Source organism: Nerophis lumbriciformis, linkage group LG13, assembly GCF_033978685.3.
Source record: "Nerophis lumbriciformis linkage group LG13, RoL_Nlum_v2.1, whole genome shotgun sequence".
In the NCBI taxonomy this organism is placed as follows: domain Eukaryota; kingdom Metazoa; phylum Chordata; class Actinopteri; order Syngnathiformes; family Syngnathidae; genus Nerophis; species Nerophis lumbriciformis.
Genome location: NC_084560.2, coordinates 13,050,352 through 13,068,821, shown reverse-complemented (window position 1 = coordinate 13,068,821; position 18,470 = coordinate 13,050,352). Strand labels below are relative to the sequence as shown.

Genomic DNA, 18,470 nt, shown 5'->3' with positions numbered 1-18,470 from the left:
TCACGAGTCAAATACAAAAGCCAAAAGCAGTGAAGTTGTCACAATGTGTAAATGGTAAATAAAAAGCAAATCCTTTTCAACTTATATTCAATTGAATAGACTGCAAAGACAAGATATTTCATGTTCACACTGAGAAACTTAATATTTTTTTGCAAATATTAGCTCATTTGGAATTTGATGCCTGCAACATATTTCAAAAAAGCTGGCACAAGTGGCAAAGAAGAGTGAGAAAGTTGAGGAATACTCATCAAAGACTTATTTGGAACATCCCACAGGTGAACAGGCTAATTGGTAACAGGTGGGTGCCATGATTGGGTATAAAAGCAGTTTCCATGAAATGCTCAGTCATTCACAAACAAGGATGGGGCGAGGGTCACTACTTTGTCAACAAACGCCTGACCAAATTGTTTAAGAACAACATTTCTCAAGCAGCTATTGCAAGGAATTTAGGGATTTCACCATCTACGCTCCGTTCAGAGAATCTGGAAAAATCACTGCACGTAACATTGAATGCCCATGACCTTTGATCCCTCAGGTGGTACTGCATCAAAAAGCGACATCAGTGTGTAAAGGATATCACCACATGGGCTAAGGAACACTTCAGAAAACCACTGTCAGTAACTATAGTTCGTCGCTACATTTGTAAGTGCAACTTAAAACTCTACTATGCAAAGCCAAAGCCATTTATCAACAACACCCAGAAACGCTGCCGGCTTCGCTGGGCCCGAGCTCATCTAAGATGGACTGATGCAAAGTGGAAAAGTGTTCTGTGGTCTGACGAGTCCACATTTCAATTTGTTTTTGGAAGTTATTGTATTCTGTCACGGTACAATATTATCATGGCACGATAATATTGTGGAATTGTCCCCCAAAAAAAGACTAGGTAAAAATGCCTTTAGTGTGTAAAATGAAGTGGCAGGAATATTTAGGATAAACCTAGAGCCGCTGCTTGCCGCGGAAGCTAACAACACCAACGGCTTCACTTAGCTGCCAAGCAACGATGGGCACGACAAGAAGTCGCCAACACAATACAGCGTTACCAGAGGTAGAACCGGACTTAAAAGCGTTAGTAGGAACCCTACAAAATGATGTAAATGAGACTCGAAGCGATGGCAACAATATCCAGGAACAGATGATCAAAGGTGTACAAAAAGATGTCGCAGATCTCCAAGAACAGATTATCAAAGACAGAAAATCATCTTGTAATAATATGATGGAATTTAGAAAGTTCAGAGAAAAAATTAAGATTCTTAGTGATGGAGTGACAATAACCAGACGACATGGACGCTGCTTCAACAGAGCAACAAGTGGTCATGTTTCTGCAATCAAAGGGGATTGATGTGGGTATTAACACCACTGATGCGTGCATTCCACTGAATAGAAGAGGCAACAACACCACGCCAGTCATCATCGTTAAAAAGCTCGCCAAAAAGAAATCCAAAATGGCATTGCTGACACAAGGGAAAAAGCTGAAACGCACAAATGTGTACATGTAGGAGAACCTCACTAAACGCAATGCTGAAATCGCCAAGAAAGCTCGCGACTTGAGGAAACGAGGGAAAATTGAGGGAACTTGGAGCGCCAACTGCAAAATCTACATCAAACTGAAGGTGGGTCTGGAAGCAAGAATACTAGTTGTCAAAGACATCAAGGATTTGGACCAATATTAGAACTCCCAGAGCAACCACAACAATAACAACGATAATGGAGTCTGACGGAAAACAAACATCGATAGTCAACTACAAATTTCCAACGCTCGAAGGGATTACTGAACAATCATCCACACTTGCAGACATTCATAGGGCAACACAAAAGATTGCTGAACCTGGAATATATGGAACTGAAAACGTTCAGCAGCATAGATCACAATAGTCCGGAATTAGATGAGGATGTAGAGCCAGATACAAATGTTCTCTTCCACTCCAATAATTGTTTTTATTATACAATATAACGGAAACATTAAAATCAATTATTCATTTAAACAGCAGACGTTTGTATGCAAACTACAATAACGTGAAGCATTTTTTGGAACTATTCAACGAACATTGATGAAATGTTCATAAAAACAATTCCTCTTATCTACTCCAATCACACTCCTCCCGTATGCTTTCTCCTTTTTTCCTTTTGCTGCCTTGCACGCCCTGCTCTTTGGTCCCGCGCTGTGCTGACAATTAGGGGAGATGTAGTTCATTTTAAACCGGCAAACGCAAAAGCGCCAGAAAAAAACACACTCAGTAAGTTTTTTCATACCGTCATTATTGTGATGATTTTGAAACTGCAAGACTGCGGTACCTATAGTGCTGTTACACCCACAACAATTACCTTATGATGTTCAACTTGTCTCTGTGTGCGTTTGCTCGTGGTCTGGGCCCGCCTCCACCCACAGAGACAAAGGGAGTGGATTCACTCTGTTTACTTCAGCAATTAGATATACGGTACTGTAGGTCTGCGCTCTCTGAGTGCTTTTCTAGGGATTATTCTAGTTAGAATCTCAATTCAACTCATTAAAAACTACTCCCTTCACTATTATTATTTTATAATTCAATTAAATTTTCAATTCAATGGTTTTTATTCGGTCTGGCCAAAATGGTACAGGCTGAAGCTAAAAGCTTATTATGCCGACCCTTTCCACATTCACTTTGTACATGTCAAATAGAGGAAAAAAAAGCAAAAACAAGAAATCGATCTTGAGATAAAGAAACACAAGAAAGGACTCTTAGAGTCTGTCAAAATCATAGTACTTGATCACATGCATTGTTGAGCATGTAAATACATGCATTTACCAATATATACATATGTATATACAGTACATGTTCAAATTGTTCAAATGCACAATTGTGCGCACACTTTTTTTCTTTCTTTTTTCTTTTCCTTTCCTATTTAATGTCATTGTAACATTTTCTAGCTCACTAAATAGTTAACACAGTCATGACAGTCACACATTAAAACAGAAGAAATATGTGAAAGTCAAAGATGATGTACAAACCCCGTTTCCATATGAGTTGGGAAATTGTGTTAGATGTAAATATAAACGGAATACAATGATTTGCAAATCATTTTCAACCCATATTCAGTTGAATATGCTACAAAGACAACATATTTGATGTTCAAACTGATAAACATTTTTTTTTTTGCAAATAATCATTAACTTTAGAATTTGATGCCAGCAACACGTGACAAAGAAGTTGGGAAAGGTGGCAATAAATACTGATAAAGTTGAGGAATGCTCATCAAACACTTATTTGAAACATCCCACAGGTGAACAGGCAAATTGGGAACAGGTGGGTGCCATGATTGTGTATAAAAGTAGATTCCATGAAATGCTCAGTCATTCACAAACAAGGATGGGGCGAGGGTGACCACTCTGTCAACAAATGCGTGAGCAAATTGTTGAACAGTTTAAGAAAAACCTTTCTCAACCAGCTATTGCAAGGAATTTAGGGATTTCACCATCTACGGTCTGTAATATCATCAAAGGGTTCAGAGAATCTGGAGAAATCACTGCACGTAAGCAGCGAAGCCCGTGACCTTCGATCCCTCAGGCTGTACTGCATCAACAAGCGACATCAGTGTGTAAAGGATATCACCACATAGGCTCAGGAACACTTCAGAAACCCACTGTCAGTAACTACAGTTGGTCGCTACATCTGTAAGTGCAAGTTAAAACTCTCCTATGCAAGGCGAAAACCGTTTATCAACAACACCCAGAAACGCCGTCGGCTTTGCTGGGCCTGAGCTCATCTAAGATGGACTGATACAAAGTGGAAAAGTGTTCTGTAGTCTGACAAGTCCACATTTCAAATTGTTTTTGGAAACTGTGGACGTCGTGTCCTCCGGACCAAAGAGGAAAAGAACCATCCGGATTGTTATAGGCGCAAAGATGAAAAGCCAGCATGTGTGATGGTATGGGGGTGTATTAGTGCCCAAGACATGGGTAATTTACACATCTGTGAAAGCGCCATTAATGCTGAAAGGTACATACAGGTTTTGGAGCAACATATGTTGTCGTCCAAGCAACGTTAACATGGACGACCCTGCTTATTTCAGCAAGACAATGCCAAGCCACGTGTTACATCAACGTGGTTTCATAGTAAAAGAGTGCGGGTACTAGACTGGCCTGCCTGTAGTCCAGACCTGTCTCCCATTGAAAATGTGTAGCGCATTATGAAGCCTAAAATACCACAACGGAGACCCCCGGACTGTTGAACCACTTAAGCTGTACATCAAGCAAGAATGGGAAATAATTCCACCTGAGAAGCTTAAAAAAATGTGTCTCCTCAGCTCCCAAACGTTTACTGAGTGTTGTTAAAAGGAAAGGCCATGCAACACAGTGGTGAACATGCCCTTTCCCAACTACTTTGGCACGTGTTGCAGCCATGAAATTCTAAGTTAATTATTATTTGCAAAAAAATAATAAAGTTTATGAGTTTGAACATCAAATATGTTGTCTTTGTAGTGCATTCAATTGAATATGGGTTGAAAAGGATTTGCAAATCATTGTATTCCGTTTATATTTACATCTAACACAATTTCCCAACTCATATGGAAACGGGGTTTGTATTATATACTACAGAAGCACCCTGCTGTCATGATAAATGTTTGTCAAATATCTTTTATTTAATACGATTGCTTCAGTGTTTTGGGGAATCTGCTGTAAAAATGTTAGTTGCTTTTTAGTCTGGAGCTTAACTCCACGCTCTGATATTCACAGTCTGGATTTAGCCACTGTGTGTTGTCTATGACCATGCATTTGTGCTTTTATTTCTAAAGGCAGACTTCTTGATGCCGCACCTATATCGGCTGCTCCTCATGAAGTAGCTGTGACTATATTCTGTAGAACGTGCTTGTAAAACATATCTAATGTGTCCCCAGCTGGGAGGACATGCACCAGTGGACAATTCAGCTGTAACAACGGGGCGTGCGTGCCGGCCGAGTACCGGTGCGACCATCTGTCTGACTGCACGGACGGCTCAGACGAGAGAAACTGCAGTAAGTCTTCTCCCAAAGTGGTTTATTTGAACTTCTGTGGCATCGGAATCAATTTCTTGAGATTAAGAGGCTCGCTGACGGCCCACAATATGCTTCTTGTTGTCAGAGGTTGATTGCGGATTCCTCCGTGGATTAGTCCAGCTGAAGTTCAACTGCTATGCAGCTATTGTCCCGCTCTCAAAGCACCACACTCTATAGGAATATCACAATTGCAAGAATGCGGCTGCAAATGCTGTCGCTACAGTTAAATTGTCCCGGCTTATCCCTCACATGCGCCAAGCTTTTCACTCCATGTTGGGCTGTCAGGCTGACATGTGTGCATTATGTTGCTCAGATGATGATCTAATCTTTCAGATTACCCAGAGTGCATAGATCTTAGATGTGCTAATGGCGCCTGTTACAAGCGGACTCAGCGCTGTGACCACATACTCGACTGTCGGGACGGCTCTGACGAGACAAATTGCAGTAAGTCCATTCTGGACCTTCATGTTGGAATCATGGCGGTAAAAAGTGAAAGGTTACACTTGACTAGATATCTCTTTCTCTGTTTTCTTTAGCACAGCACTGCAATGCAGGCCTGTTTCCATGCCATAATGGGATGTGTGTCCCTCAGCGTTACTTCTGTGACCATGATGACGACTGTGGGGATCGAAGCGATGAGCTCAACTGCAGTATGCCAGCCCTTCTACTTTCTACCTTCATCCTCAGATCACTTCTTTTGTAATAGTCCTCTTTATTTACAGCCTATCCTTCATGCAGGGGCAATTACTTCACCTGCCCCAGTGGCCGCTGTATTCACCAAGTATGGCTTTGTGACGGAGAGGACGACTGTGAGGACAACGCAGATGAAAAAGGCTGCGGTACGGACATACGGTGCATTCGGAAAGTATTCACAGCGCTTCACTGTTTCCACATTTTGTTATGTCACAGCCTTATTCCAAAATGGAATACATTCTGTTATGTGCTCATAATCCTCCACAAAATACCCCATAATGACAACGTGAAAAGGTTTTGAATTTATTTTTTAGCTAATTCATTAAAAATAAAAACCTATGAATCAAATGTACATAAGTATTCACATCATTTGCTCAATACTTAGTTGATGCACCTTTTGCAGCAGTTACAGCCTCAAGTCTTTTTGAATACGATGCACAAGCTTGGCACACCTATCTTCAGGCAGTTTCGCCCATTCCTATTTGCCCTTTCCTCTTTGCAGCACCTCTCACGCTCCATCACGTTGGATGAGAGGTGTTGTTTTTCATCCAGGATGTCTCTGTATATGGTTGCATTCATCTTTCTCTCTGTCCTGACTGGCTTCTCAGTTCCTTCCGCTGAAAACCATCCCCACAGCATGATGCTGCCACCACCATGCTTCACTGTAGGGATGGTATTGGCCTGATGAGCGGTGCCTGGTTTCCTCCACACATGGTGCATGGTATTCACGCCAAATAGTTCAATCTTTGTCTCAACAGACCAGAGAATGTTGTTTCTCATGATCTGTTAGTCTTTCAGGTGCATTTGGCAAACTTTTTACAAGGAAATGGCTTCCGTCTGGCCACTATATCATATAGACCTGATTAGTGGATTGTTGCAGGGATGGTTGTCCTTCTGGAAGGTTCTCCTCTCTCCACAGAGGAATGCTGTAGTTCTGACAGAGTGACCATCAGGTTCTTGGTCACCTCCCTGACTAGACTAAGATGAATGCAGAAATGAACAGAGACTTCCTGGGTAAAGACTAACATCCAACCTGATGGAGCTTGAGAGGTGCTGCCAAGAGGAATGGGCAAAACTGCCCAAAGATAGGTGTGCCAAGCTTGTGGCAATGTATTCAAAAAGACTTGAGGCTGTAATTGCTGCATCAACAAAGTATTGAGCAAACGCTCTGAATACTTATCTACATGTCATTTTTTATTTTTTTATTTTGAATAAATTTGCAATTAACAAAAAAGTGTCATTATAAGGTATTATGTGTAGACTTTCGAGGGCAAAAATTTATTTATCACTTTGTCATTATAAGGTGTTATGTGTAGACTTTCGAGGGCAAAAAGTGATTTTGGAATTAGGCTGTAACATAACAAAATATGGAATAAGAGAAGCGGTGTGAATACTTTCTGGATGCACAGTGCAGTACACTATGCACTATAGAGACAACAATGTTAATGGTTTTGTTTGTTTCAGACATGTTTAACAAGTTACATAGAGGAACGTCACATGTTTACGATTGCACAATTCAACATGTCCAAAAAGGAGTAGGTAGAAGCAGAGCTAATTTAATTCTACTCCCTTCTCCATGTCTCAGAAATTACCGGTAATCTGTTCACTTCCTATGTTTAAATAATACCAGTCGTAAATTTGTCTTGGCATTCTCTCCATGAGCTTCAAGCACACCTGTGAAGTGAAAACCATTTCAGGTGACTACCTCTTGAAGCTCATGGAGAGAATGCCAAGAATGTGCAAAGCAGTAATCAGAGCAAAGAGTGGCTATTTTGAAGAAACTAGATTATAAAACATGTTTTCAGTTATTTCACCTTTTTTTGTTAAGTACATAACTCCACATGTGTTCATTCATAGTTTTGATGTGACAATGTAAATAGTCATGAAAATAAAGAAAACACATTGAATGAGAAGGTGTGTCCAAACCTTTGGCCTGGCCTATATATATATATATATATATATATATATATATATATATATATATATATATATATATATATATATATATATATATATGTGTATATATATATATATATATATATATATATATACATCAGTGACGTGCAGTCACTAGAGGCAGGTGAGGCGGGGCCTCACCTGCCATTATGGAAAGAAAAAAAATGTAAAAACAAAAAAAATTTATTAAATTGTTATATGTATCCAGTGATTATACTATAAAGTTATTTTCCATTTAACTTCACCAGTTTTAGATTATTTTTATTCAAAATCGCTGAATTTTCACATTTGCCGTTCAAATACTGAGAAGAGACGGTGCTGTGATCAGCAGCCAGTTGAGGCACGTCACTCAGTTGTGCCTCAACATGGATTGCGGACTCGGCTAACTGCTGGCCTGCTGTGCAGTGAGACCGTATAGCTATATGAATTATATTATACATTTCCATAGTTTAGTTAGCTGAGGTATATAATGTACAGTGTATTTTGTCAACAACTGTATGTGTGTAACGTATTTCTTGTGCTGAGCAATCATAAAACTGCTGCGAAGACGGCACTGGCTGAGGCTCGCAGTAATCCCGCCTCCTTGTGCCGGTTAATGCACCCCCGTCGTAGAACGCACCCCCCGACGGGAGTGCCCCACCAACCAAAGCCCACACCCAAACCCCCCACGTGCAAGACCGAACCCACTCAAAAAAGTCACCCAACAAGAAGCCAAAAAGTGCAAAAACAACAATGCTCGCGTTGGAGGAGCCGCGAACGACCGCAGGGCCACAACATTAGGTACACCTGCAGACTGCAGCCCGGATTTCATATTTCATTCATTCACAACTCCTCCAACACGAACATTATTGTTTTTGCACTTTTTGGCTTCTTATTAAATAACTTTTTAAAAAGATTCAATCTTGCACGTGGAAAGTTTAAGTGTGGGCTTTAGTTGATATAACACTCCCGTCAGGGGGTGCATTCTACAGCGGGAGTGCATTAATCCAGCACAACCATAATAACGTTTTTTTTATTAAATGTGCTTTTTTGTGTGCTACAGTTTGTATGTGTAAAGTTAAAGTTAAGTTAAAGTACCAATGATTGTCACACACACACTAGGTGTGGTGAAATGTGTCCTCTGCATTTGACCCATCCCTTTATCACCCCCTGGGAGGTGAGGGGAGCAGTGGGCAGCAGCGGCGCCCAACCGGGAATCATTTTTGGTGATTTAACCCCCAATTCCAACCCTTGATGCTGAGTGCCAAGCAGGGAAGAATGCTGCTATGAGCTTTTAAACATAACCCGTTAACTGCTGCCAATCAAATGGTGAATAAGATACTCTTTAGGGTTCATATGTTTGTAAATCTGACTGTGATCAAGTCAGTGCCTCACCAGCCATCAACCTCACCGCAGGTCACTGATATATATATATATATATATATATATATATATATACATCTCTTCACTCAGTGCAAAGATGAGTGAAGAGATTCCAACTGGTATCTCCGCCAACAAATGAGGTACCTGCACACGTGACGGTGGATTCAGACACTGTATAAAAAAGCAGCTTCTAGCAGCATTTATGTCACTGCATGTTGCACATCAGTGCTATTGTCCGCATGCCAAGGTTATATGAAAATAGTACTTTATCTTATAATTTCTTCTATTTTCTCAAACTCAGCTGGCTTCCTACAGAGCTCCCCCCGCTGTCTGATAGCTTTACTTAATGTCCAAATACGTACAGCCGCCTCGCTGTGATGTCACAACGTAGCCAGAGTGCAAAACAATGCGGGCAGAGGCATCCAAAGCTGCGTTCGAGGTCACGCCAAAATGCATGAACCTTATGGTTTGATGCTCTGGCAATGTTTAACACGAGTATCCGACATAGTAACATTTCAGAAAAGACTAATGATGATTTTCAATCCTCTTTATAGCCAAAGCCCTGCTTGATTGCTGTGCCCCAATCATTGATTATTTGCTCCTTAACATGCGCCTAGTTCAATCTTACTATTAGGACCAAATTTCTTTGGCACAAAAAGGAAACACTTTAGCAGTTTGTGGGCTTACTTGTGGCCTTTTTTATATGAGAGGTGCTGGCTAGAAGGTTGTTTTTTCTTGTGCTCCTCTGAGTGTATCATTCAAGTGTTCGAATGGCTCTTTGTTGCATATGATTGTGCAACCCCCCTCGCTCCCTCCTAGCAAAGGGCTTTAGAATTCATCCACATGGCTGTGAAGAGTGTGTTTTTAGAGGATGGGCTCTAGAAGCCCCCTATGACCCTCCTCACACTCCCTTCCGCTGCCCTGCATTCATTTAAAGTGACAGTCCTTGTCACAATTGTATAAAGACATTCCTTGTCTTACACTATGTTGCATGCCTATTGTATGCTGATGTGTATATGCTTGTACTGGCAACAGGTGATGAGTTTATTTTGATATCAATAGACAATGCACGACAGGAGTGTCACCCAGGAGAATGGCCATGTCCGTCCTCTGGTGCGTGCATTCCTATGGATCAGCTGTGTGATGGCACGCCGCACTGTCCTGATGGAGAGGATGAAACCAACGCCACTGCTGGACACAACTGCAGTTAGTTCCAGTCTATCTGAAAGTTTCTATTATTGTTCACATGGGCTCATTTTCATTGTTCTTTTATTTTCTCAGGTATTTGGAGTTGTTCCTCTCTGAGTTGTGAACATCGCTGCCATCCCTCTCCTCATGGAGGAACCTGTTCCTGTCCTTCCGGATACATTGTCAGCAGCAATGACAGCCGCTCATGTATAGGTACATCATTCCTCCATACAGTAAATATAACCGAGTGCCTTATGATAAAATGGTTGTGACACTTTATTTCTATTCAAGACTTTGATGAGTGCTCAATGTGGGGTGTGTGTGACCACCTGTGCGAAGACCGCGTGGGTTCCCATCATTGCAGCTGCAGGGAGGGTTACATCCTGGAGCAGCACAGATACTGTCGAGCCGATCCATCCAGTAAGTGCCATGTTTCTTCTCTGTCTGTCATACAGTGATCTCACGTTTTTACATCTCTCAATGAACCTTCTAAACCAGTGGTCCCTAACCACCAGTTCGGGGACTGGCACCGGTCCGTGGCGCATTTGCTACCGGGCCACACAGAGACATTAAATAATTTATAACCGACCGCATTTTCTCCTACTTAACTTTGGCCAGTCCCACCAGACACACCAATAAGCTTGTTCATAGATGTATTATAAAACTCCTGATAGGAAGTCGCCATTTACTATATTTGTTACATCTTTGTTACATGGGACAATGCACATTAATAAACATATCAAATGTAAAGATGCCGAATCGTAGCCAAAAGCTAGGTTCCATCTGCAGGTTGATGACCTAAGATCAGAGCAGATCAGGAACAAAGTGACCATAGTAGTTAAATGCATAAGGCAGATGGAGAAGTGCTAAATTGTTGCATATAATAATTGTGCTGAAGGAAAAAAATACACATCTCCTTTGGCCTAGAAAGTTACAGTGCTGGTATGATTGCACATCGTCCTATTACAAAAATAGTTAGCAATAACAGATGTATTTACATCTACGGTCCGTAATATCATCAAAGGGTTCAGAGAATCTGGAGAAATCACTGCACGTAAGCAGCTAAGCCCGTGACCTTTGATCCCTCAGACTGTACTGCATCAACAAGCGACATCAGTGTGTAAAGGATATCACCACATGGGCTACAAACACTTCAGAAACCCACTGTCAGTAACTACAGTTGGTCGCTACATCTGTAAGTGCAAGTTAAAACTCTCCTATGCAAGGCGAAAACCGTTTATCAACAACACCCAGAAACGGCGTCGGCTTTGCTGGGCCTGAGCTCATCTAAGATGGACTGATACAAAGTGGAAAAGCGTTCTGTGGTCTGACGAGTCCACATTTCAAATTGTTTTTGGAAACTGTGGACGTCGTGTCCTCCGGACCAAAGAGGAAAATAAATTCCTTGCAATAGCTGGTTGAGAAAGGTTTTTCTTAAACTGTTCAACAATTTGCTCACGCATTTGTTGACAAAGTGGTGACCTTCGCCCCATCCTTGTTTGTGAATGACTGAGCGTTTCACGGAATCTACTTTTATACCCAATTATGGCACCCACCTGTTCCCAATTAGCCTGTTCACCTGTGGGATGTTCCAAATACGTGTTTGATGAGCATTCCCCAACTTTATCAGTATTTATTGCCACCTTTCCCAACTTCTTTGTCACGTGTTGCTGGCATCAAATTCTAAAGTTAATTAAAATTTGCAAAAAAAAAAAATGTTTATCAATTTGAACATCAAATATGTTGTCTTTGTAGCATATTCAACTGAATATGGGTTGAAAATGATTAGCAAATCATTGTATTCCGTTTATATTTACATCTAACACAATTTCCCAACTTATATGGAAACAGGGTTTGTATCTACGTATGAAATATTGCACAAAATATGAATACATCACTTTCAGAATGGAAATAGTAATCCACAGAAATCTATTGGAACTAATGTCAAGTATTTCTAGCTTTCTTATATATCCATGCTCTTATCCTTGAATGTGATGTATCATCTATAACCCATCAGATACTAAGGCCAAAACAATGCCTACTACTAGCAAAAATGAGCAAAAAACAAAGTCTATGGAGAGCTTTTTTTTAAGGGAAAAGGTCAGGGGCTCCCAATCATTGAATGTTATGGTGAGTTTTTTCATGTATTCATTTTTCATGCACCTTTTTGCTATATCTATCTGCCAAACGTGGAAGGCCGGTCCGTGAAAATAATGCCTAGATTAAACTGGTCCCTGGTGCAAAAAAGGTTGGGGACCCCTGCTCTAAACAATGCTCATTAGCATTAAACCCTTTCCTGTAGATGACCCCCAGGGCTGCTTTGCCGAGCGACTGCACTCCTTCCTGGTGCATTGATGCGTGTAAATTGTTGTTTTAGTCAACATCTCTTGGCTTTGTGACGTAGAGAGGCTGACCTCTTTGGCTTCTGCCTCAGTGAGAGGAGTTTGCTTTGGTAGGGAGTGGAAAGCACTTCACCTTTTTGAGGTGGTGTGCCGTCAGGACCAGCAAGGCCTTCTCTGCTGGTCTAACATAACCAGAAATCATGATCATAATTAAAGATAAAAGTACATTTTAATTGACTTTCCCTAAATATCTAAAATTATTCATATTCTCTTAATGTCATATTATGCTCCTTCCTTGTTTTTAGGTTAGAGTTTGTATCTAATCAGAATTCAGCTAGCTTATGGTGCCATACTGTGCCAAATCTGCCTTCAGAATCAACAATGTGTGTGCACTGTAAGTGAACGGGCACATACAGTTGATAGATAATTGCCATAGCCAATCAGATCAGGAGTTGTTGTCAGTAAGGCCTTCTAGCTGGGCTCACCTTGAACGTGACATTTACGCCTCCTGTGATTGGATACTCACTGGGATTGTTAGCGGATGAATTTGAGAACACATACAGTTGATAGACAGTTTCGATAGCCAATCAGATCACAAGTTGTTGACAGTAGCCTATCTAGGTAGCCTGACGAGACTGTGATTGGATACTCACTTGTCACTCCAAAGTGAGTATCCATTCACAAGTTGCAATTTACTGAAGCCGGAATTGTTTTTTAACCCCGCAAAAAAGGAGAACAAAACGTTGATTTGGTGGCAGATATATATTTGCAAGGCCGTTTTCAAGAAGAATATTTACGTCTTGTGAGACGAAGTCGGCCAACCTCGGAAGCTACCTCAGCTGTCCCAGTGATGAAATGGGGAAAAGCCCGCCACTTCCACTAGAATCAAACGACTACCAGCGGTACCACTGGCTTATACGGCGTCAAATAGGTGCTACAAATTGTGAGTTCAAATATTTTATTTCTTTATTTTTTCATGTTTAATATGGTTTTTGCCATTTTAATTTTGACAGTACCACATAAGATTTGTTTTAATTGTTGATGCGGGTTCATTGATTTTTAAATGCACCAGAAAAGAACCCGTTTTGTACAATGTCCAGTAGTGCGTAAATGTGTTTCTGTATAGTATTTCTCCAGCAATGGTCATGTGGTGACATCAATGATGGTATTTTGAGTGGGACGTCACTGAAGGCCTAGGTGGGAAACACACAGCCCGCCACTGCCTTTTTGAGACAGTGATCTAAAATATTTTGAAGGTTTAGATGCACAAAATGCAACCAACTGCACACTGAAAAATTCCAAATAGAAATACAGTATTTCTTCCTCACATACTTAGTTTTTTGGTCAATGATTTTAATTTACTTCCCCTGCAGCTGGAGTCCCGTCGTTGGTGTTTTCTAATGGCAGAGACCTGCTAATCGGTGACATCCACGGCAATAGTCTGCATACTTTGGTGCAGTCACCAAACAGAGGGGTTCCAGTAGGAGTGGACTTTCATTTTCATCTCCATATGATTTTCTGGACTGACACCATTCAGAATAAGGTACTTATACATTACAATAACACATTTTATTCCCCAAGCAGGTTTGGTCCAGTTTCAAGTAGAGATGTGAATGTAGCAGTGAATGTAAGAATATAAAAGTATAAACGCCTCATTATATTATTGCCTATGCATTTGGTTATTTGATTCGATTGTAGCTGAGATAGGCTCCAGCGCCCCCCGCGACTCCGAAGGGAATAAGCGATAGAAAATGGATGGATGGATGGATTTTTTGTACGTACAAATTGATGGATTACTTGCTTTGAAATCGTAAGTCAAAGTGACAAGCAGATATTTAAGTATTTAAGTGTTATTTTTTACAAACTATCATATGGTATATAATACTTAGAGGTGCTAATTTTTTTAATTTTTTTTATCTCATTCGAATCCTGAATTTTTAATAAATTTTTCAAAAATCTATTTTTTTTTTTTGATGAATTAATTAAAAAAAACAATTTTTTAGGCCATCTCTATGTGCACCAATGTGTCATACGTCAGCAACCAAAAGGAGGTTTTGTAACTTGTAAGCTGTTTTCGTAAGGTGTTGTTACTATTATACACAATAATACATTGCAAAACTCAGTTTGAATCAAGAATCGTGTTGAATCGAGTATCGATTATGAATCAAATCCTCACCCCGATAATCGGAATTGAATGGCGAGGTGCCCAAAGATTCACACCAATAACAATTGAATATTTGTATATATATCAAAATGTAAAACTTGAAATTTCATGTAATACATACATCTTTTTCTGTCAAAATGGAAACAATGAAAACATTTAGTAAGAAGGATGAAGTATCCACATTATCTCCAGGCTTTGGCAGGCCACATTAAATGACGCATGAGGCCGGATCTGGCCCCTGGGCCTTGAGTTTGACACCTGTGGTTTAGACGTATCAGAAAAAAATGATGCGGTAGCTCATGATTGCTGTTGGCTTCACCTCAGGCTGCAGATACTATAAGCGAAGTGCAGATAAGAAGGTCTTTCAATTAGGATTAGGCAGGTAAAAATCAAAGGACACATCATGAACATTAGTCCTGACAGATAAACAGACCTCTTGATTGTGATCAGAGGCAGGTAAGTCCCCTGATCACAAACAAGAGAAAGTGTGGAGAACATTGCTCAGGAAACAGTGATGAAGTAACTGCAAGACATAGCCAAAACAGAAAGTGGAACAAAAATGACATCTGTTGCATGGAAAAAAGCACTAAACACAGAAAAAGAACACAAAACCCTCAAAACTGTCATGCAGATCATGACACAGACGAGCACAATTTCAGCAAGATTGCTTTAAAAACATGGTGGCATCATCGCAAGGGTGGCGACTTAAAAACAAACTGTCTATTTGCAGATTATTCTAAAACACTATCTGTATTCCAGGTGTAGTTGTTATATGGCCACCACTGTTGAATGTGCCAGTTAATGTATGTCTGTGTTAAAAAGTAATTACAATACAATCAGCGCCATTTCACACTTTCATTTTAACACTACTTTTGTATTCTATGTTCTGCATCTTCCATTGTAGATGCAGATTCCATTGTTTCTTAGTTGAAGGTGCTTGACAATAGCATACTATTTCTACCTGCAATTTAAATCTTTGCCTGAGAGGCAATTAATGATATGTTGATGAAATAGTTATGTTGGATAGGAGTTATCGCTTGAAATATCTGACACAATAATTAAATGATGGCTGTTGGCCCCCGGGCATGGGGATCATAATGAAGGAGAAGCACTGTAAGGGCAAAGCCATAAGTATAATCTTTAGACCTATCTGATAAGGCAGCTATGACGGCCACATACCAGGGTGCACTTTTTGTAAGACGAGCTTGCTGAAAGTAATCATGCTGTATTTGTTTTCAGTGGCACCGTCCCTCTTTTTGCCCTGCCAAAAATGTTCCCCTGTCTCTCTGATGGTGCATCTTTTAAAGGGGATCTTTGTCAAATTAAAGAGCTGAATGATTAAAGTAGGCAGGGTGCAATCAGGGCATGTGAATGCAACCAGAGAGGTTAGACGGCCACATCTACAGTTTCTCTTTAACCAGGTCAGTCGGTTGCCAAAAACCAAGGCTCTACTAATTAGCTGCAAGATATTAATAAGAAAAACTGTAATATGATTTCATGGAGTGTGATCAGATGGATTCATTCCCTTTCTTAATAATATTTGCCCATTATTTGTGCAAGCAGTGACCACCTAAGAGCTAATTGAACACCGACAATGCCATCTTTTGTGCGCAGGTGTTTTCTGTGGACATGGACGGCTCCAATAAGCAGGTGGTTTTAAATGTATCAGTTGACTACCCTGAGAACCTGGCGGTGGACTGGGTGAACAATAAACTGTATGTGGTGGAGGCCAGTGTCAACAGGATTGACATGGTGGATTTGGATGGAAGTAACCGGGTCACGCTCATCACCGAGAACCTCGGAAACCCGAGAGGACTGGCGCTGGACCCTACTGTCGGGTAAGCACCTCATGCCATTCACCGTGCCAACATACACTGTCTGTTTTGTGCTCCACTGGCACAGGACAGTGTGTGTGTGTGTGTGTGTGTGTGTGTGTGTGTGTGTGTGTGTGTGTGTGTGTGTGTGTGTGTGAGTGAGATTAGCAGTTTGCCTGCAGTGGATTAGCCAGCAGCAATGTGAGTGATGACCCTAATTGTAATCCAATTCAAGGGAGGGGAGAGCCAGGTGGCTACAACTAAATTGCTTCTTTCAAATTATTTTGAGGTTGAGATCAATGTTCCCTCTAATTTTTCACGTCTGTGAGCAAACGCACAAACTCCCTGAGCATTCAGTGGAGCACATGTCATCAGACGTGCACACTGTGGCCACACCAACGTCACACCTGTCCCAAACTTGACATCATAACAATTTAAATGTCTTATTAAGATAATTTTCTGATATAAGTGATTTTGCCTTCTTACAACGACAATAACAAAAAAACATGTTTTTCATGACATATGTGCTAGTATTGTATGTCCGGCTGCGGGTCCTGCCTTTAAAAGAAATGTTACCCCTTTCAGAGATTACATTTAGTTCCTGTAACTTTCTGTCTGTAAAATGCATCTTTTTATTAGCATTTATGAAATCTAGTGACAATATTTCATGAATAATATCCTTAGATTAACATTCTTAATAAATGGCAGTAAAATAAGCACACATCTGATTGAGAAGTCAGAGTGTTACAACCTGGCATTTACACATTTTGTGGCGTTGGGGTTGTCCAACTTTTTGTGTAGCCATAAACGCAGCACTGGCTAAGTGCCATGAGTGCGTGTGTTGGTGCACGTGAGACAGAGCGAGCGGCTTCTGTTGATATGACGGATGACAAAGTTGGTTTAAGCCTTGTTTGTTTGGCAGAAAATTACCAGTTTTTATAGATAAAAGTTTTTTTTACTCATGTTTTTGGTGTGGTTACAAACAGTTTTGCTCAATAAAGTGATTGATGGAATTCCTGTCCGTTAAGTGTCTCAACAGACGATTATTGAACTGTGTAGACAAAGATTGTTTTATTCATTGGGGCCACTCTTGTTGTCACCTGTCACTCACAGAGTTGCATTGCAAAATCATACAGAATAAATTGTAATGTGTTTATTTCGTTTAGAGTTCAGATGGGATTTTTGATTTCCTGCGCGGCATTAATTTGCTGTGCGCAGAGGACGCGTGAGCAGTGCGCAATTGCGCAGGCGCGCACCTTAGAGGGAACGTTGGTTGAGATGCACAACTACCAACCTGGGACTATAATACAATTACTGTATATAAAAATGTTTTAAAGGGGTCATGTCATGATTTTGTAAAACACTTATATCTAGTCTACATAACATAACATGTAATTGTGGTTATTTGGTCAAAAAATGTTGCATACATTACGGTTTACAGACCATCTTTGAGCCGCTTTCTGACCGTCTCTTCAGGATGCACCATCAGCCATGTTGTATATGTCAGTGCTTCCATATAGAGTCTATAGATGACGGGTGCCCACACTTTTTCTGCAGGCAAGCTACTTTCCAATTGACCAAGTGGAAGGGATCTACCTCATTCATATATATCATTTATATTTATTTATTTATTTATGAAAGAGATGTTAAGAAGTTAAATGTGTTTAATGATAATACAAGCATGTTTTTTTCATGAAGACAAGAATATAAGTTAGTATGATTGTGATGACTTGCATTGATTGGAATCAGACAGTAGTGATGATAACCTCCACATTTTCAAATGGAGGAGAAAAAAAGTCCTCCTTTCTGTCCAATACCACATGAAAGTTTGTCCGGCTTCCATACTCCTTTTTATACACTTTACAAGAAATACATTGACGGCAAACTCCGTAGCTTGCTAGCTTTCTGAGACTCTTATTTTGTTAGCGCAGGCAGGATGAA

General features: G+C 40.4%; 1 protein-coding gene across 1 annotated transcript in view; it reads left to right on the top strand.

Moving 5' to 3' along the window:
- lrp2a (low density lipoprotein receptor-related protein 2a) overlaps positions 1-18,470 on the top strand; it is a 161,955-nt gene that overhangs the window by 24,690 nt on the left and 118,795 nt on the right. Inside the window, exons 4-12 of the mRNA XM_061971676.1 lie at positions 4,873-4,989; positions 5,344-5,454; positions 5,547-5,660; positions 5,733-5,849; positions 10,084-10,227; positions 10,303-10,422; positions 10,501-10,629; positions 13,925-14,094; positions 16,330-16,553. Of these exons, the coding sequence (XP_061827660.1) occupies positions 4,873-4,989; positions 5,344-5,454; positions 5,547-5,660; positions 5,733-5,849; positions 10,084-10,227; positions 10,303-10,422; positions 10,501-10,629; positions 13,925-14,094; positions 16,330-16,553 (1,246 nt within the window). The remainder of the gene's footprint in view (positions 1-4,872; positions 4,990-5,343; positions 5,455-5,546; positions 5,661-5,732; positions 5,850-10,083; positions 10,228-10,302; positions 10,423-10,500; positions 10,630-13,924; positions 14,095-16,329; positions 16,554-18,470) is intronic.